The sequence below is a fragment of the Brugia malayi genome (genome assembly GCF_000002995.4).
Source record: "Brugia malayi strain FR3 genome assembly, contig: Bm_v4_Chr3_scaffold_001, whole genome shotgun sequence".
Classification (NCBI taxonomy): Eukaryota; Metazoa; Nematoda; class Chromadorea; order Rhabditida; family Onchocercidae; genus Brugia; species Brugia malayi.
This window is the reverse complement of record NW_025062477.1, coordinates 6,268,633-6,286,163: the sequence shown is the minus strand read 5'-3', so window position 1 is coordinate 6,286,163 and position 17,531 is coordinate 6,268,633. Positions and strand designations below refer to the sequence as shown.

Below are 17,531 nucleotides of genomic sequence, written 5' to 3'. Positions count from 1 at the left end.
CAATATTCTCTACACAATAAAGCATAAAATATTGGAACATTTCAGCGAGTTTTTCGATACAATGAAAGGAGAAATTGTTTCTTTTTATGTTAATTGAAGAAAAAAACAAAAATATGGTACAAAAGATTTCTCTAAAATGACAAGTTTTTTCAATCAAACGAATTTCCATTCTTAGCATTACTGGTGACATTAACTTGTTTGTCTAATGAAAAATCATTATCAGAAACAGTTCAAGATATGCTTGAGGTGAAGAAAAGACAACACGATTTAACAAGCAATTAGCTAGAAGCTAATAATTAATTCAACAATAGCATAGCATACGGCTAAGCAAAATAGTAATAAGCTAGTCGAAATCGACTAATTATGAGAAATGCGAGCAAAGGTAGCAATAGGACAGGTAAAAATTGATAGTGAATGTGAGAGAAAATGAGGAAGCACTCACTTCAATAATTTCAGTACAGTTATAAAGATGATGTTTAGTAAAAGAAGTTAAATGGAAGCAATCAGGTAGAAAAGAAATTCTGCAAGCAATCAAGGAAAAAAAAAACCCTTCGTGAACAATCAATAAATTATTCTGTCATTTTCTCAGGAAAAGTTCGAATTAAATACCTTGACAATGACATTAACACATCTCCTTAATGACAAAATTGTTGCTTTTCTGACCCTTCGTGATGATAACTACAGTTGAAGAATACGATAATGTAAAATAAGGAAATTAAATATTGATTTTGCTCAATGATAAGCAGAACACATCTGTATGAAATAATAAAGGAGAACTGAGAGTCACTATGTCTTCATCGACAAGCTTGTCTCTACAGATTTATGGAACAATGCGGTATTTTAAAAGGCCCAAAGAAACAAAAATTGAATAATAGAAAAAGAAACCCATTAATGAAATGGGACAGATGGAACAGAGATAATGCAGTGACCCGCTTCAAAACCTTTATAATAAATCCACCAAATACCATTTCGTTATCATCTAAAGTTGGAGTACTTTCCCTTATCATTGAATTCTATCAGATCACTTTTCAACTTCAGCACGAATTATATTTCGCAAAAATTTAAATGACTGCACTCAACAAATCATCTCTTTACATATTTTATTTATTCACAACGGTAACCTATAAAGATTTCCGCACATGAAATCCGGATTCCTAATTTCATCACTCCGACAATGATAAATTTCTTTCTGGACGATACGATACCTACTATCATTATAAGTCTTTATCTGAAATAGACATATTTAGTAATTTCCATATACACATCATATCTATCTATCCATAATAAACTGAAATTAAAGTTATTATTACGAACTAAATATCAAACACGATTTACTGTCTACTTCCACTAGAACTTCTCGACAAAAACGTTTTGCGGAACTTATCTATACACCATTCTATAATCGACAAAAATATTCAACTATAGGCAATACTTATTAGCCAACTATATAAAATATGAATAAAGGAACTAACTAAACTTCCGAATAATGGGAATTATTTTTATGCCTAACAATAAGATGACACTTTCGGACATAACAACTTTATTGCGTTGCTTTACTCCATTCTAAAAATCAAATACCTGTATATCTGCAAATTTAAGACATCTGTTACTGCTATCTATAAACACTTCTTATCAGATATTCATTTGTAGTACAATAACAAACACCTCGAAAATTAAAAATGCACAAACTGTACATTTTTTTTCTGTTGTCGAAAGATATATTAGAGTATCTAAATAATTACATACAATACAGAAACTATTAATCACGGCGTGCACATTAAGAAACATATCAATTTCAAACACAAACGAAGAAATATGGCGAACGAGAAAGAAGTTCAGAGAACTTCGAGAAAACCGGAAAATAACTGACAGCTATGAAAACCAAACTGCGCAGCACGTATGTGAAAATGAATCATCCGTTGTTATTGGAATTTCGTAAGATTATGAGTGGTAAGAACTATAGGTGATACAAGTAATAACTGTTTTCATATTTTCAGCCTTCCATATTTCTCCGTCCATCCACATGCTCCTGAGCATAATGAAAAAAAAAGAAAGTAACAGTATAAAAACAAGTAAAATTAAGATTTTAGTTCTTGAAATCATTGAATAAACTTTAAGATTTATGAGCAAATAACGATACACAAATTAATAAAGAAAAATCAGCAACAGATCACATTCTCTGCTGAATATTAATTATCTGTTTAGTGGATCTAATAAAGACTCAAAAAAGTTTACCTAACAACTTTAATCAACCACGAACCCAATAGGAAGCTATTTTCCAACTTTTACTAAATCACTCAATGTGATAAAATGATATTTATACAGAAGACATTTTCAGTTTCTTGGTATCGGCCATCTTCTTACCACACATTGCACAGATGGCTTTTTGATATGCACATTGCTGGCAATAATGTGAACCGACTTGATGAACAACAGTTTTGCAAATTCGACACTTCCTGAATTCCTGATTATACGGCTGGAATCTACAATTAAAATAGAATTTTTCACAGCAATTAAATTTATGCAGTCTCCAATTTCTTACTGAGTCATAGTATTTACATACTTGTACTTAATTCAAATGAAAATGTTTGGGTAATTAAACTTGATAAAGGACTTAATAGATCAATATCGTTGAAGCATTACTTTTCATGTAGAGCCAACAATCTATTAAATAACAGAAAAAAGAAAAATAATTTGGGAAGTTCATTCAGATATATACCTGTCTTTCCTAGTTGAAAGGAGCTTATTTTCATTACCACCTTTTTTAATCGGCCCAGCGCATTCGTTACGTGATTTTGTTCGATACGGATCAATGGCCGCTACTTTACCAAGTTTTTTTACACCTAAAAACGATAAAATGAAGCTGGAAATCAAACTGAAATTTTACATAGAAGAGAAAAAATTGCAATTAATTAAACGGAAAAAAATAGTAAACAAGAGTTGATTAAGAAATAAAAGAGAAAAATAGTGAAAACACATCCTAAAAAGAAAATATTAATTTCAAAACTGTACACACCATAAATTCAAAATAAAGATCAAAAATTATTCCTAAAATTAAAGGGGCACTTACATGAGTCACACACCATTCCTGATCTTGGAATTCGAGAAATTTTATGTGTGTTTGTTCCTTAAAATCAATTATAAAGAAATACCAACAGTTGCATGTTGTTGCTTTCGCAAAATTAACGAAAGTTGAACACTAAAAAATTGATAATATAAAAAAGATCAGGAAAGAATCTACTGAAGACTGTTGTCTAGAATGAAAATGAATAATTCATGTACAGTTGTTGATAAAAGCAAACTTATACTTAAGTGTATTCATGAGAAGATTCACATAAAAATTTTTTTCAATTTTAAATTATAGAGAGCAAAAAATTGAAGAAAATTTTGGAAGTACTGCAATATACTGAAAAAATATTAGAACGAGGATCGCAAAACAGAAACGATAAAAAGATCACAGTACTCAATTTCACAACTATTCGTCTAATCTATAAGCAGTATTCATTGTTATGATTTGATAGACCAATGCAATTAAAAAGCTTAATTTCAGAAAAATTCTTCATAATGTCTCCCCCTAAATTAAGGATCTCTATAGCAAATCTTTTAGAAACACAATGAATCCAATATTTCTGCATTTCATCGAATTGCTACATGTTAGATCCATCAGTTTCATAACGTCCTGACATCGGCCGTAATTCAGTTAAACATTTGTTTGCAGCGGGATAACCGGTGTCTGCTGTTCTCGAGAGTTTGGGGTCCTACTTCTTGTATTTGGGGATTAGGCACCTTCTGTTTACTTAATGAGTCCTTCAAGCAATTCCGTGATTTCTTCTGCACTATAAAAAAGTTTAGATGAAGTGATAATCCAATGATAGTGTACTGTGAACGATTTCATATAATTCCCAGTTAATCTCACAATAGTCGACATACGGTACACGCAGTTTTTCTGTTGTGATACGAATGTTGAAGTCCTTTGCTTAAAATTGATGAAGGTGATCCAAATAATAACGGAGCAGTTATTACTTCGATCAACCTCAAATTTGAGAAATTGAATGCTAGATGTAATGTGCAATGGTAGAAGAATAGAAGACGAGTGTGAACGAAATACTCTGAAGATAATGATGTATTATGTAAGAGCTTTTGATTATTGTAAGTTTCATGTAAGCTCTGATATATGCATTTAGGTTACTCGAATCACAGAATAGAGAAAGACAGATGGAGTAGGTGAATTGTATCAATTTAATCCACGTTGAATCTCGCCTTTTTCTTTGTTCTCACGTTTGGTTGTATAAATCAGAAGCAAGTGGGCGTGTGGTGTTTAATTTGAATGGTAATAAATGATATAGTCTCGAAAAGAAGACTTGTCTTTCGTCTATGGGTTACTGTAACGTTGGATTCTACGTACAAGTGTAGTATAGTGGCTGACTGCGGGAAAAAGGAGAATGTTCGGTGTGGAAGTAATCAGCAACATTTCTCGAGAGAATATCTTCTATAAGTGTTCTTGGTGCATGTGAAATGTTATGGGAATTGCGTGGAAGGTCTCCTCCCAATGGAAAGGCACAGCTAATAATATTTCGGTAGCTACAAAACATTAATTACTGCTAGAGAAGATAGCAACCTACAGGTGAAAAAGAACAACAGATGGCATGGTAAAATTTCTGTCATAATGAGACTTCTCGGTTACATTCCCTAAATGTTTGATTTTGGGAATTATATTATAATCATAAGAGATAGATTGATTCCAGCTAATTTGTCATTTTTGAGTTCCTGGAGAAATGTGGCTCATGGAAGAATGGAGACGGAAAAGTTAAAAAAAGTTATTTTAAATTTGAGATAGCTTACGATTTTATAAATATTATAATAAATATTTTTCTTACGTCGCTTCGATTGGTGCCATGTGGCAGTAATTTGTTAATTTTTTGGCGATGCTTCTGATTTTACGTATCTGCTTTAATGCCATAAATTACAGGTAATTATAGATGATGATGAATTTTGGTTGGTGGTTGTTCAGTGTTTATCTGTTTACAGTTCAGCGGATGTAATGTTAATGGTCACTGAGGAGAAAAAATGAGCATATATGCATGTCAGAATGATCACGGGAGTTATGCTCTTAATGGCACATCTGTCACTACCAGTGCAGCTACTAAGGTTTTCGATTTCTTTGTTAGCTTTTAGTAAATTTTTGGCATATACCCCTCAAATGTTTCTGATGGGGATTTTGAAATTTCATTGTCCACTTTTGAGCCGCAGTATGTTAATTCTTGAAAAAGAATTGTCTTTGTTAGAAATGTTATTTTAATGATTCAGCAAAGAATGGTTTTCATTTCTAATTAGTCCGTAATATTGGAAGTTGTCGAGAAGCTTTTAATTTGCGTTTCAGTAATGGATTAAAGAATTGATGAAGTAGTTCCTTATATTCATGCTTCTATTTGTATCAGTTGTAATTGTGTTTAGACTGTAAACAGTAATTATATGACGTTGGAGGGATCGCTGCATACTGAATCTGTTTCATCACAAACCGAAGCGACGGTCAGTTCTGTTATTTTTATGAACTAGTTTCACATTAATAATGATAGCATTTTATCGATTCGTTATTTATGAATTTATAAGGATCAACCTGGTTCATATTGCATTCGAACAATGATATTCACCAAAGAAGCCACTGGTTTTCAGTGTAATCCATTAAAATAGTGTTTCTATTTCATCACTTACAAAGAACTAACATAGTTTTCTAAGTGCTTCAGGGTGTAGTATGGCATTCCAGCACGACGGCGAACAATTTTTTTGAAGGATTCGGTCCACAGCATTCAGTATTAACTCGAAATAGTCTTTTGGAATCTACTTTGCAGCATTCAATCGTATCGGATTTTTCTCTATCTCAAACTGATTCATTTCATCTCAATGTCCCTGTGCATGAAGATGAAGAACGAGTAGGATCGATTATGGATGCTGTAAATTTGTTTTTAGTCTCTCAGAATGGTGACGTCCAATTTTTATTATTTATCTGTATATATTTATTGGCATTTTTAGCGTAATTAGCATATGGTATGTTACAGTCCAGTGGAAAGACAGGATATGAAGAGCAAACGGAGGAAGCTCCACCTTCAACAAGTTCCGAGCTTGCTGACCGAGATGATTCGGATGAAGATGGCGAGATTGATATCCAAGTAACTTTGTCATTTGAAAGCAATGAGATTAAAGCTCATAGCTTATCTTTTGAATAGTGCTTTGAGTTTCAGATCCGAAATGTTGTTTGTAATTATACACTTCCACTGCATATTGATTTGCATCGCGTAGCTTTAAATTCCGGCAATGTCGCATTTGACCGAGGTCGAGGAGTAAGTACTTAGATGTATTTTCTGACCTTTCCAAATTACTCTTAACGTAAATTTTCTGTCTTTTGTTATTCTGTTTACTTATAATTCAATAATATCATTCAATCGGTTAGAATTTAAAATAGTTTTATTTGGTGTGTAGTGTACTTTTTTCAAGTTACCTGACTTAAAGATTTTTGTACTTAAATTCCTGCTAACTGGTCATGTTTGGCAATTAACTATGCTTCAAGAGTTATTTTCCATTTTAATTAAGCATTAATTCTAAATTTTATATGAGAAACTAAAGATCATTGCAAATATTTTTATTTTTGACCTTTAATTTCAAATTACGTAATTTTAGGTTTTGTTGAAGCAGAAGAGAAATCCTTCGTGTTACGTTAAAATATACAGTTCTGGAAAAATTTATATTGTCGGATGTCGCAGGTATTTTTGACTTATTTCTCAAGTATATTTGATTTTGAAGCTGGTTACGTCTCGCAGATCATTTTCTAAAGTCAAAATGGAATTCTTCTATCTTCTAAACAAGTTAAAACTGTGCAAATGTTGTAGCGAAAGTGAATGCAAACGTGCTGCCAGAGGTGTTGCGCGAATGGTCCAAAAAACCATGGGTAAGATGATGGACGTTGTTCGAATTCGGAATTATCGCGTCTGTAACGTGCTTGCAACTTGTAAAATGCCTTTTGGTGTAAAAATTGAAGAAGTAAGTTTCTTATCTCCGACAAAACTGTATGCGAAAATCATTTTCTAACGAATTTTTTTAGCTAGCGCAGAAGTATCCAGATTGTTCTCAATACGAACCAGAATTATCAGTTGGCCTCATATGGCGTTCCACAAATCCTCGAGCCACACTTCGAATTCATACAACCGGCAGCATTACTGTCACTGGCGGCAAGTTTTAAAACACTGAATTTGATAAGGAGTATGATCTAAAGAGCAATTGGAAAATTAGATTTTAATTTTATCTAATTTCTTCGTTAATTCTAGCTGCATCTGAAAGTGATGTAATGAAAGCAGTTGAAGTGATTTATCCAATTGTCAAAGAATTTCGGTGTGCTTTACGCTTGCGTAATTCCGCTATTTCGAAGCCCTCACGTAAGAGGAAGCATGGGTCATCTAATAATGCAAACAAAAGACCTCCTGCTATGCAGGTTATCATATATAATTAGAAAAAAATCATAAAACTTAAGTTTAGTGGAGTGAATTCATTACTGATCATATGATTTTAATCCCTCTTTCTACTCTGTGTATGTTTTAAAAATGCTAAAGATTATTACTTCCACATAGTTCTGCATTCATACCTATAACTAACTGGTCTCACTGCTTATACATATGTGTTACATATTGATGAATGCTTCAGCCTGGTTTACATGGATTGCAGCGGTTCCCGGCTTCCTCCGGAGTTTTTGGGAATCGGATTTACTTCAGTGATGAAGATGATGAAGAAGAGGATGAGTTTGAAGACGTGGTCTGATGACCGTTTATTGCTTTCAGTCTTATTTCTGTGCAATAAATAAATCACTTTCCTGTAGTTTTATATTTAATTTGCTTTTTCTCCATCCCCATTGTTTTTCATACGGTGAACGTAAGTATATAAAGTTGACTTCATTAGATTGTTGTCCTGTATTGCTTCCTTTACTAATTCTACTTATATATGTACTTGCGCACCGAGCTTAGCATTTCTTAACTGCTCTATTCGATTACCTAACCGATATCATGTGTAAAAATTAGACCGTCCAAGAAACTTAAATTTCGAAAATGAAATGGGTCGTCCCTACTTCTCAACAGTCGCCAAGTTGAGACATCTCATCTCCACAGCTTTCATTCAATATGTTGTCCTGATAACATTGTTCTTGTGTACCATACATATTTTCTTTTTTGTATCCTATGGAACAGTCCAAATTCTCGTTTCTGTTGTTGAATGTTCTCAAAGAAAAAACAGCACTAGAATCAAAATACAATTTATTTCTATAGTTTTGTCTTGTATCGCTGCATTTCTTTTTTTTTTTCTTTTTTTTTTGAATAAATGATTTGGCATATGTAGTAATGGTCATAGTGCTTCGGCAGATGCACTGGAAGCTATGTGTAATAATATACAGTTAGGTTACGAAAAAACGAGCAAAAGTGCTGAGGGAAGAAGCAAGATAATGACGAGAGTGAGTGACAATGATGTAACCGGGAAACTGCATGCAATGCAGTCTGATAATGTAATAATAAATGCATTTACAAGGTAGCTACTTCAAAGTCTACGGTGATGGTCAGATTCTGCTTTATGATACAAATCCATAATAAAGAGTTGCTCTCCTGTAGACAATATTCCTTTTACAAGAACATGTATATAAGGATTTAAACAACGGCATAATTACACTGCATGAAAAATCCTGCGAATACGTTTAAGATAATTTAAAGTGTGATGATTTTCGAAAAAAAATTGTTTCCCCACATGAGGAAAATGAAAAAGATAACATTTATCTTCCAAAAAAACTCAATATGATCTGAATGACAGTGAAGTTATTAATTCGTGCTTGAAAATTCCCTTCACCAAACATTTATCAAACACAACAGAATTCCTGAACCATCAACATATGTATATCAAAGGAATCCATTTCAATGAAAAAAAAAAAAAGAGATTAAGAAAGTATAACTTCTGCAAACTTCAAAGCAATTTGAGCAGCTTCTTCTACTAATTCAGCATTATTTCCCGTAGCTTGTGCTTGTGTTATTGTACCACCTCCTCGACCATCAAGAACTTGGCATACTCTCGAAATCCACTCCGATGCTTGCAGTCCTTTGCTTGCAACATCCTATAAAAATCTTAGACATGTCCTACAAAATTACAAAAACATAGTTACAATAAAGAGAGCAAATATGGCAATAAGAAATTTGAAATAAGAAAATTGAGAAATTTTCTAAAAATAAAATCAACCTTGGAAACACGTGCGACAGCGACTACTTTACCATCATCGCTGACTGAGAATCCCATAATAGCATGTGATTTCGTTATCGATTTTAAAGCACTATCTAATACCTGAATATTTCTAGAAATTGGAAAATCTTAATTATCACTAATTAGAAAAATGAAATTCTTAATTATCACTAATTAGAAAACGTTTTATAATAACCAGATAGTTACGATTACAAAGTTTATACCGTTAAAGGTAATTGCTCTTACTTTAGTTATTAATCATATTTTCCAAATTAGGAACTATTTTATTGGCTTCCTTCAATGTTTCAGTAGAAGGCAAATCTCTACTGAGTACTAAGTGACATATGAGCCATATCCTCACAGAGTAAGAGAGAAGAATGACATAAATGAACAGGCTTGATTCTATAGACAAACTTCACTTCCAATTTTCAAAGAAAAAAAAAATCTGATGTACTTACTTTTCCATTAGCACCTTTGCTAAAAACATGAACAGTAAATAGAGTACCATCTTTTAATGAAGAATCCAATTCGCTAGCTTCACACCGCACCTGAAATTCACTTCGATAAAATGTTTGAGTTTTCGAAAATTAGTTATATGGAAACCGAATTTACATTAGCATTTTTAAAACTACACTAAACTGCGGCAAATTAGAACTGAACAAAGTTTTCCGAACCTTATCAGCAAGTACTGCTTTCGCTTCACGATCATGCATATCTAACAGTTTTTGGAGTGCTTTCGCTTTTTTTCGAATGCTCTCTTTACGACAGTACGGCAGTTGTGACTGATTAATTTCCTAAAAAGGTGAAATTAACTGCAAAAAAGGTTCGATTTTAAAAGCACTTTTTAGAAGTATTTGATAAATAATATGAAACCAAACCTCAAACAATTCAAGAACTCTTTTGGTTGCAGCTTTAAATTGTGCTTTATCCAGGTTTACCATGTGGTCAGTAGTTATTTTATGATGTGCGTCTTCCACTCGTTGTTCTAGTCGATCAGCGCGGTGAATCGCTCGGAAAGCTTCCGGTCCCGTAAGTGCAATAATTCGTCGAATACCTTTTGCAATAGCTTCTTCCACAGTGATTACTAATTTGCCAATATGGCCAACATTATGCAAATGTCTGAAAAGATTTTTGTGATCAAAGTGAATAAAGTTTTCTGTATTTTAATCGAATTACTGTAATGCATAAGACAACAAACCCCTATACTTGGAAAAATGATGAAATTAAGCAAATAAATTTAAAACCCGAAACAGGTGGAACACAGTAAGTAAGTCACCAAATAGACCACCATCAGAATTTCATAACAACAGAAAACGTACGTGCCACCACAGAATTCAACAGCAGTGTTGACAGCCAAATCGCTATCTTTATTTCTTAAAAGTTCTTCAATAGGTATTCCAACACTTACTATCCTCACTGGGTCCGGGTAAGCCTAAAATTATGACATGCCAAACACTCGTGATATAAGCACATAATCTTTTTTCACACTAATTTTTAAACATAACCAGTAATGACGTCATCAAAAATTTATATGGATAACATTTTGATTAGTGCCATCGTAAATGAAATATAAAAGTTGAAAAATAACTTTTCAAATATAACAGAGAGAAATGTCATCAAAAATTTATATGGATAACATTTTGATTACTGCCATCGTAAATGAAATCTGAAAATGAATTTTTGATTAATTGTCCTTAACTCTTCGAAAACTGCTCGTAATCCGTTTATTTGGCGAGCTTCCGCTAGTGGGACATTTTTGGCAAACACTGTTGCATTTGTATCAATTAACATTTGCGATTCTTTCTCCACCATTCTTATCTTGAAAACCAAACTGATTATGAGCACTGTTTATTGAAGTTCGCTCAAGATTTATATTATAAAAAATATTAGCAATTCATACATTTTTTTGGATCAAAAATAAACCTGTTCATAGGTTAGAGGTTGCTTAGCAGTTAAGTCGAACCGAAGCCTGTCTGGAGCAACCAATGAACCCTTTTGTTCAACTTCACCAATGACTTTCCTCAATGCAAAATTGAGAACATGGGTCCCGGTGTGATTCTTCATTATAAGATTACGACGGTCCTGTAAATGAAAAACGAAATCAAACATTAATGCAAATCCGTGAGGTATAATAATTCCTAGTCTTCTCATTTTCTCTTTCTTTTCGTCTCTTCTTTTGAAATTGCAATAATTTATTCTTCCCACTAGACGGAAATATATGTGTCACAGAGCTAATTCAACATTTTTCTTTTTGAAATTGAATATTTGAAAGAAATATGCAACTGCAATTATACCTCATCAATTGCTTGAATTACTTTATCGCCCACACATAATTGTCCTTCCACAGTACCTACAAGCACGACGTATCCACCACGGATCTGGACGTTGCTCACAATAAACTCACTACCCTGCAAGTATTTTAAAAGTCATAATATATATAGTATTTCTAACTGATTTGGATAAAAATTAATATCTGTAAATTACCTAAGCAGAGATCTATTCCTTGCAAATCAGAATACATATGAAAAACCTCTGTAAATAAAAGAAACCTTATCAACTTCCGTGAGAACACCTGTATCAAATATCTGTCCGCCTTGTTCAGCATAAAAATTAGTTCTATCAAGGATTAGTGCACCGAAATCTCCCGAATTCAAAGTGTCCAAAAATATCTTATCCTTCCGTAAAGCAAGAATTATGCCCTCACATTTTTCGAAATCTGCAAACATTAACATCTTGACAACATCAAAATTGAATTTTTTTTACAACTCATCAAATTTTTTATCGGAAACTTACTGTACAACGTCTGCTGATCTTCGGAGGATAAAGCATAATATTTATATTTCGGTGAATCATCCGTCGCTGGAATTCCTTTGTTTTTTAATTCTGAAATAGCATTGACGTCCAAATCAATCGTATCACGCATCTTATTGGCATGAGCAGCCGAAATTCCCTAAAATTTTATTAAATTTTTAATAAGTCTGTACCAAATATTTCATAAGTTTCGAAAACTGTTTACTTTTTGCAAATTTATTAAAAAAAAACAGCTTACAGCAGCTTTTTGCCTGCAATTCTCGAATACTTCAAAGTCGACTAAAAGGCCTCTTTCTTCAGCCATAAGCTGAGTTAAATCTAGTGGAAAACCATATGTGTCATATAAACGCCATGCAACATCACCTAAAAAAATAATATATATTGCTTAGAAAAGAGAAAAGATAAAGTGTACAAATAAAGAGCAATTAATCCAACCAGGCAAAATATTGTGTCCCTGAAGACCAGCAACCGCTTTCTGGAATAGTGTCCGTCCTCTACTAAGTGTTTTCAAAAACTGTTTCTCTTCATCATTAATGATGTCCATAACGGCTTGCGGATCTTTATGTAACTCCGGAAATGTCTTCCCCTAAAAGAATTACCTAGTAACTGAGAAGATAAACATGAAAAACAAACTCAGATAAGAAATTAACACATACAAGTAAATTAACAACGGTCGGCACCAACGATGATAAAAAACCCGGTGGAGCTGATAACTTTTCATTGGCATAACGTACGCCACGACGAAGAATGCGTCGCAAAACATATCTACAAATAAAAGTGAAATTAGGTGAAAACGAAACTATAAATGAGACTGAATCTGAATTATAAATGAAACTATATAAATGAGAAATAGTCGGCTAAAATTTAATGAGATTAGTGCTCAATATCCGAAAGAAACGAATATAGCATTTATTTATTAAAAATAATGTACGAACCCACGGCCGGTATTATCTGGTCGTCCGCCATCAGACAAAGCAATGGAAAGAGTACGAATATGATCAGCAATTACTCGATAAGCCATATCAATACCATCGACATCATCAGCACCTACTTTACCGCTATAAGGACGTACCTTTGTGCCCTACAAAACAAACCCATAAGAAATTTTAAAATTATTTTGAAGTCACTTTTTACACCGTCAAAAAACTGGTCAAAAAGCAAAGATTCGCATAAAGCAAGGATAGATGATACTTTGTTAACAATATAAATTACACTTTTCAAACCAATTAAATGGCTACACCGAGCTCATCCACACAAATAAGATTAATGCATAACATTTGGTAAGATGGTAAGGAATGCAATACAACTACATGAAAGATACTTATCACAAAAACCACCAATAATAATTTTTATAATAGAAATGCACGTTATTGAACTTACATTATGTATGGCATTAAAAAGAGGTGTGAAGATATCTGTATCATAATTTGATAGCTTATTCTGCAAAACTGCAACAAGCCTTTCGAAACCTAAACCACAGTCAATATGCTTACGTGGTAATTGCTTCAATGAACCATCTTCCTCCCTAAAATTGCAATATTTTAAGTTCAGAATGACATTTAACGCTGTTTTACCAATCTATTAAAAAAAACTAAGTCAACATTATGTGTATTACCTGTTGAACTGCATAAAAACAAGATTCCATATTTCAACGACCATCGGATCATCAGCATTCACTAAATGTGAAGCGTCTCTATTACCCACGCGATCATAATGTATTTCGGAACATGGTCCACATGGCCCAACATCACCCATTTCCCAGAAATTATCTTTCATTCCAAATGATAAAATATGCGATGGGGGCACTCTAAAAATTTATGACTTTCAAGACTTGCTGCTGAAAATTGAAACAGGAATATGCGAGACTAAACGAAAATAGTTGACAAGAATTCTTAATTTAGAGCTATGTGTATCATTCCTTAATAGCACCTGAACCAGAATTTTAATTTATGGTAAAACGAAATATATAAGTAAACGTTAATAACCCGATATTCAGCCATATTTGCCGGCATTCTTCATCAGCATCAAGGCCAGTCTTTTCATCGCCACCAAAGTAAGAAACATATAAACGTTCTCCAGGTATTCCTAATACTTTTGTCAGCAGTTCCCATGCCCAGTTGCACACTTCCAGCTTAAAAATGAAAGTAACAACGCCCACTTAGCCATACATATGAATGAAAATTTCACACTTTTCATCAAAAATAGATTTCGAATAAATAAGCTTCTTAAATCGATTTTTGTTTGAACCTTAAAGTAATCCCCAAATGACCAATTTCCAAGCATCTCGAAAAATGTATGATGATAGACGTCTTTACCGACATCATCCAAATCGTTATGCTTACCACCAGCTCGAATACATTTTTGAGTATTTACCGCTCGCTTCAACTTTGCCATTTCACTTGATGGTTCCACCGTACCCAAAAATATTGGCTTATACTGAAAATCAGTTTTTTCTGAAATTTCTGTATAAGGTACAGAAATTTCACAGTGCTTTTAAGTTATTCCATTATGTAATATTTGAGCTTAATTTAACTTATCAAATTTTTAGGTTTAGTCTGTACTAGCGATTCAAAAAATATTTTTGACGATTTAACATGAATCGACATAGATTCTTCGCATTAGTTAAGCTATGGTGGAGCATTCCATCATTCAAAGAACATGGTCTTGACTTAAAAAAAAAAAAAAAAACTGTCTAATATATCGTTTCAAAAATTTCAAAATTTCAATGACTGATTTGCGTCTTGAGAGGAAATATAATTTGCCAAGAATATAGGCTTCATTTCAGAATCGTGAACAATATTTTCATATTAGATAAACACTTTCGCCTAATAACTAATTTTATCTCTTATGCTAATAAATGCATAAGTAGTCACTTGATTCATTCCAGCATTGGCAAATAGCAGGGTTGGATCATCGAAGGGAATAACCGATGATGAATGTACGTATGTATGTTCACGATCCTTGAAGAAATTAATAAAGGCGGCGCGTACTTCATCACAGGTTAATGCTTTCATCTAAAATACAGCACTGTTAGTTAAAAAGAAAAAAGGAGCCGTGGAGCTGCAGATGATGAAAAGATGAAAATAAACTAAAACGCAATTATTTTTTTATGGAACGACTTAAGATCAGAAATTTGAACTTCCTAAATAAGCTATGGCCTCGAGGTCTGTTTTCATGTTGGTTCTTTATTCCTTCAGTGGCAGCTGGACTGAAGTCATTTTTTATTTTTAGATTAAAATAGGGTCATTTTATATTGAATATCTAGTTGTGGAAATGGAAATAGAAGAAAATAAAGCGATTCAATTTTTGATTCATTCAGAATAACTTCCTCTCAATCGTACTGACTCACCCTAAAGTACTTCAGAACGTGCTACTTCTGCTACTTTTACATTGTATTTAAACATAATGTAAAAATAATAAGGAAGCCTCAGAGCTTGATTGCGTTATTCAAAAAATTTAACATCTTCAAGTCCAATTAACAATACTCAACCGTTATAGCATGTCCCGAGTAACGAAGATACGGCATGTGTTGAATCTCACTTAGCTTATGTGTCTGTATTTTTGTTCATAAAAGTGACATTTATGTGAAATTCTTGCTAGAATGAAGATATTAAATTATGCCAAGAAAATTCAAAATTGAGTCTAAGAAATCTTAAAATTTTTAAAAGTCGATTCTGAACAACTTAAAGCTTTAGCTTTTTCCTTTCTTCTTTCCTTAAAGACAAAATGAAAATTGGAAATATTCTGCAAGAAAATTCATGCTCTCTTTTTTACCTCCCTTTTTAGCAACGTCATAGACCAAAATTGCAGAGAGAAAAAAATGGAACAGAGTACAGATACCTACCCGAAAATAATAAAGGTAGAGATCCGGAACAACCGGAATGTTCCGTATGACGTAGACTGTACCCTAATTCATGCTGTTTCACAAAACGGATCGCTATGAAATCTCATGTCTAACAGCAAAGGTGCGAGTATGATAACAATAATCTGTACTTATAGGTATATTCCTGTCTTGAAAGTTCCTTTAAAATAAAAAAGTAGCCAAGGTTTTTACATACTTGTTAAACTATAAGCCAAGACTTCTTACTGGCCAAAACTTTTTACAAGCAAAGTCTTTAAGCACTGGAAGATTTGTCCTTTTACAGTTTTCTCTTCCTTCTTTTACTTTAAATTGTAGAAATTGATATTATTCAGGTAGAGAATATGCATTAATCCATATGTTATTGCAGTTATTGTAATTAAGGTAAAGAGACTGATAACTTAGACTACAGCATGATATGATATGATATGATATGATATATTTATGAGTGAATAATACAGGGCTATCCTTTAACAGTGACAATGACAGCTCTATTTTGACAAAAATTAAACTGAAATATAAATAAAACAAATCTAAGATATTTTACTCAACTATTTGCATTTAGGATAAAAATGTAGTTCCAACTGATTAATTAATTGATCGATTGAACATATGCTACACCGATATTCACAAATTTAAAACATCAGATGCGAACAATTTTGAATGAAATTTTCATCCTATATTTTTTTCTTTTTCTTTTCAATCCATATAGCTATTTTTGATTTAAGATTAGTCTATATCTTGCATTCATAACGTATTTTGAATTATTCGGAAAAAAGTGATAGTCGAATGGACGGATCATCGATGAATACCAATCAATCAATCAACCATAATTAAACTGAATTTTGATTTAAATTTAGTAGTTAGATGAAAAAAAGACATGGAAATATTGCTATTTTTAAGAAAAATTTCTTCATTTTAAAACTTTTAATCTGTTTTTTCCTTATTTAAAAGAAAAAAAAAAACATATATTTGATAGTTTGTGAATATTAAATTGAAATATTAGAAGAAATAAAAAAAGAAATGAGTACTGTTCTGATAATTTCATGATATTTGTTCAATTTTTTCATCAAACAAATGAAATTGAGACAAAGAGTTACAACCATTTGTGAAGTACTCTCTCTCCTTTATTCTTATCATTAAGCGTTAGCGGTGAATAAACTCATCAATCATTTCAGTAAATTTTCTTCCATCGAACGACTAACACATTCTATTCTCTCTTACTCATCAAACTTCTCTTTCCTTTCCTTTTGCGCCACTCCTTTTCTCTTTTCAAACTATCACTCTGCTAAATTTATAAAATGGATCATTTCAAGGATACCATAAAATATACCCTTCACTTCACCAATGAACGATTAACCTTCTACTTTTATTTCTCAGACAAAAAAAAAAAATTACAAATTTATATAAATTTATTCGCTTCCTACCATTTTTAGCTATGTGTTTTTAAAATTGCTAAGTCAATCTCTTATCTTGATATTACGAGAAATACTAGAGAATAAATCATTTATTTCGAAGCGTATAATATATTTAAAATAAATGAAAAGACTTTCATCATCATAAAACTTTTAGCATCCATCAATTCTTACAAATTTTATTAGCA

At 32.5% G+C, this 17,531-nt stretch overlaps 3 protein-coding genes across 5 annotated transcripts; 1 reads left to right on the top strand and 2 right to left on the bottom strand.

Moving 5' to 3' along the window:
• Window positions 1-2,317: 2,317 nt before the first annotated feature.
• Window positions 2,318-3,086, bottom strand: Bm2628 (CRIPT protein, putative; the record flags this gene model as incomplete). Its single annotated transcript, XM_001899793.1, has 3 exons — window positions 2,318-2,483; window positions 2,720-2,843; window positions 3,071-3,086. 3 exons carry the CDS (start codon window positions 3,084-3,086, stop codon window positions 2,318-2,320), a joined length of 306 nt encoding a protein of 101 aa, XP_001899828.1.
• A 1,981-nt stretch (window positions 3,087-5,067) lies between these two features.
• Bma-tlf-1 (TBP-like factor, putative) lies at window positions 5,068-7,806 on the top strand (the record flags this gene model as incomplete). Its single annotated transcript, XM_043080161.1, has 10 exons — window positions 5,068-5,148; window positions 5,455-5,529; window positions 5,745-5,951; window positions 6,057-6,167; window positions 6,240-6,338; window positions 6,676-6,758; window positions 6,885-7,035; window positions 7,097-7,160; window positions 7,320-7,483; window positions 7,693-7,806. The coding sequence occupies 10 exons, from the start codon at window positions 5,068-5,070 to the stop codon at window positions 7,804-7,806; spliced, it is 1,149 nt and encodes a 382-aa protein (XP_042936095.1).
• Window positions 7,807-8,962: 1,156 nt separating this feature from the next.
• Window positions 8,963-15,083, bottom strand: Bma-aars-2 (Alanyl-tRNA synthetase, putative; the record flags this gene model as incomplete). Of its 3 annotated transcripts, XM_043080158.1 has the most annotated exons (19): window positions 8,963-9,136; window positions 9,259-9,360; window positions 9,717-9,806; window positions 9,933-10,052; window positions 10,137-10,377; window positions 10,578-10,690; window positions 11,182-11,340; window positions 11,553-11,666; window positions 11,808-11,974; window positions 12,052-12,208; window positions 12,308-12,432; window positions 12,505-12,655; window positions 12,726-12,834; window positions 13,005-13,150; window positions 13,450-13,594; window positions 13,685-13,876; window positions 14,055-14,200; window positions 14,317-14,499; window positions 14,943-15,083. In XM_043080158.1, the coding sequence occupies 19 exons, from the start codon at window positions 15,081-15,083 to the stop codon at window positions 8,963-8,965; spliced, it is 2,775 nt and encodes a 924-aa protein (XP_042936092.1). The 3 variants fall into 3 exon arrangements, with proteins under 3 accessions (XP_042936092.1, XP_042936094.1, XP_042936093.1); XM_043080159.1 differs by lacking the exons at window positions 8,963-9,136; window positions 9,259-9,360; window positions 9,717-9,806; window positions 9,933-10,052; window positions 10,137-10,377 and adding an exon at window positions 10,958-11,076 and having other exon boundaries at window positions 10,672-10,690; XM_043080160.1 differs by lacking the exons at window positions 10,578-10,690; window positions 11,182-11,340; window positions 11,553-11,666; ... (9 more) ...; window positions 14,317-14,499; window positions 14,943-15,083 and having other exon boundaries at window positions 10,137-10,199.
• Between the last annotated feature and the right edge of the window lie 2,448 nt (window positions 15,084-17,531).